Source organism: Engraulis encrasicolus, chromosome 17 (assembly GCF_034702125.1).
Source record: "Engraulis encrasicolus isolate BLACKSEA-1 chromosome 17, IST_EnEncr_1.0, whole genome shotgun sequence".
NCBI classification, from domain to species: domain Eukaryota; kingdom Metazoa; phylum Chordata; class Actinopteri; order Clupeiformes; family Engraulidae; genus Engraulis; species Engraulis encrasicolus.
The window spans coordinates 38,131,043-38,133,542 of NC_085873.1; the positions used below are offsets into that span (position 1 = coordinate 38,131,043).

Below are 2,500 nucleotides of genomic sequence, written 5' to 3' on the forward strand. Positions count from 1 at the left end.
TTTTTTCCATTAAGTTCTCAACGCATGGGTGTGAAATATGTAATTTTATAGACTTGGTACTCAATGTGTTAGTAATAATAATAATAATAAAAATAACGATAATAATAATAATAATCTGTTTCGTATAGCGTTTCATAGAACTCAAATATGCATTACGTCTTTTTATATTACATTTTCAGGTTGGTTGTACTTGTTTTTGCCATTTTTATCTTAATGCCCTGTCTACAGATCTGGACAAGACACACACACACACACACACTTACACACACGTACACACGTACACACTTAAACACACACACACACACACACACACACACACACACACACACACACACACACACACACACACACACACACACACACACACACACACACACACACACACACACACACACACACACTAACTGGCTGTATTCTACTTATAGGGCCAGCGTGGAAAAGATGGAATTCCTGGACCAGTTGGAGACATGGTAATTCCAAACCTTCTTCTGTGTCAGTGTGTGTGTGTGTGTGTGTGTGTGTGTGTGTGTGTGTGTGTGTGTGTGTGTGTGTGTGTGTGTGTGTGTGTGTGTGTGTGTGTGTGAGAGAGAGAGAGAGAGAGAGAGAGACAGAGACAGAGACAGAGACAGAGAGCAATAATTGGTTTGTTGCAAAAGTATGTGTATCAATTTTGGAACATTTTGGGAAATTAACATTTCTGTACTGGGCATTCCATTGCATTGCATTGTAAAATCTATTTTATACAGGCTTAAAAAGATCAAACCATATTTGAATGGCAAGAATTCACAAATAGATGATAAGACTTCTTCCAGTCATTTCCAATAAAAAAATGGTGGATACGTCGTTTTGCAACAAAAATCTTCAAATATTCTCTTGCTCTCATGGAACCTACAGGCAGGGCAGCCGTGGCCTAGTGGTTAGAGAGTTGGTCTTTTAATCTAGGGGTTGCCGGTTCGAATCCCACTTGACCTCTCCCTACATCTCCCTCCATGGCTGAAGTGCCCTTGAGCAAGGCACCTAACCCCACATTGCTCCAGGGACTGCAACCAATACCCTGAAAAATAGCGTCAGCTAAGTGAAATGTAATGTAATGTAAAGGTCTGTACGGCCACAGTGGTTTCATACCGCACCTCACTGTCTACAGGTGTAATGTTTTAACTGGGATGTAACTCAGGTGTGATATTCTAAATCAGGGAAGATGTCCTAACTTAAGTGCAATGGCCTAATTAAGTTATAATGCTCTAAGTCAGATGTAATGTATTAGCCTAGTAAACCAGCGCCACCCGCTGGACGCCAATTTTTTTTGGCTGCGAGTTGTCTGGCCTCGCATCGTTTTAGTGGTTCGAAAGACAACGGGTTGTTCTCATCAACAATCTTCGGATGTACTATTCATCGGGGCTAGACTAAATTACACATCCAATCTCACATTTAGGCTGGTTTATCAGGCTAGTAATGTATTCAGGTACGGTGTTCTAACTCATGAGTAATGTTTATACTCATATGAAATGCTCTAACACAGGTGTGGGACATTTTTCAGCAAGATACACTTACGCATTTATTTTCATTTATGAACACGCCGCCATATGAATTTTACCATATGTCTATTTTGCACACGGTACAAAATGTATGCAGATGCATGTGCATGGTGCAATATTGACAAAAACCAGAAGGAGAGATCTACCGAACTTCCATTCTTGTAAAATGACCTCAGGCCGGAATCGAACCCAGATCGCCAGAATAGCAGTCGAGTTCCCAACCGATTGAACCACAGCTGGGCCGAGTAGAGTACAGGGTTCCCACGGGTCATGGAATATCTGGAATATCATGGAATTTCATAAAAGTTTTTCCGGAAAGTTATGGAATTTTACCATTTTGCATGCACAGTCATGGAATATCATGGAATTTTGTGTACAGTTGTGTAAAAGCAAAAACTTTTTTGTTTGGTGTATAACATGGTTTGTTACTGGTTGTACTACAACGCTTCGCCACAGATGGCTTGGTTTCGCGCTGTAATGTGCAACATTCTAGAATACAGTGAGCCCACTGAAATCTGGCGGTGGCTCAGTGTCGGCTCACACGTTTTCACACTTTTTAAAACTTTTAAAACCATTTCTTATTACTGAAGTGGTCATGGAAATTCTGTTTTTTGGGTCGAGAGAGTCATGGAAAATCATGGAATTTTATATATGAATTAGAGTGGCAACCCTGAGAATAACTTTATTGATCAGCAAAGGAAATTAGGGAAATTAAAGTTCTCTTGGTTCTTAGATCAAGAGAGTCCTTGTGCACAAGCCCTCAGCAATGCAGGTGCAGGTGTGAGGCAGGAGAAGGTGAACAAAGAACAAAATTCAAAAGACAACGCACACTGCTAACTATTTTTTTTTTTTACTTTATTTTTCATAGCAAACAACGCATTTCGCCCAGTGCATCATCAGGTTCGCTCTTTGGTCTTTTGAATTTCGTTCATTTTTCTGTTTGTTCTCTTGTCAGGGATTTCCGG

The 2,500-nt window shown here is 40.4% G+C and overlaps 1 protein-coding gene across 1 annotated transcript in view; it reads left to right on the forward strand.

Moving 5' to 3' along the window:
* LOC134467039 (collagen alpha-1(I) chain-like) overlaps nucleotides 1-2,500 on the forward strand; it is a 34,277-nt gene that overhangs the window by 18,605 nt on the left and 13,172 nt on the right. Inside the window, exon 16 of the mRNA XM_063220962.1 lies at nucleotides 426-470. Coding sequence (XP_063077032.1) covers nucleotides 426-470 — 45 coding nt within the window. The remainder of the gene's footprint in view (nucleotides 1-425; nucleotides 471-2,500) is intronic.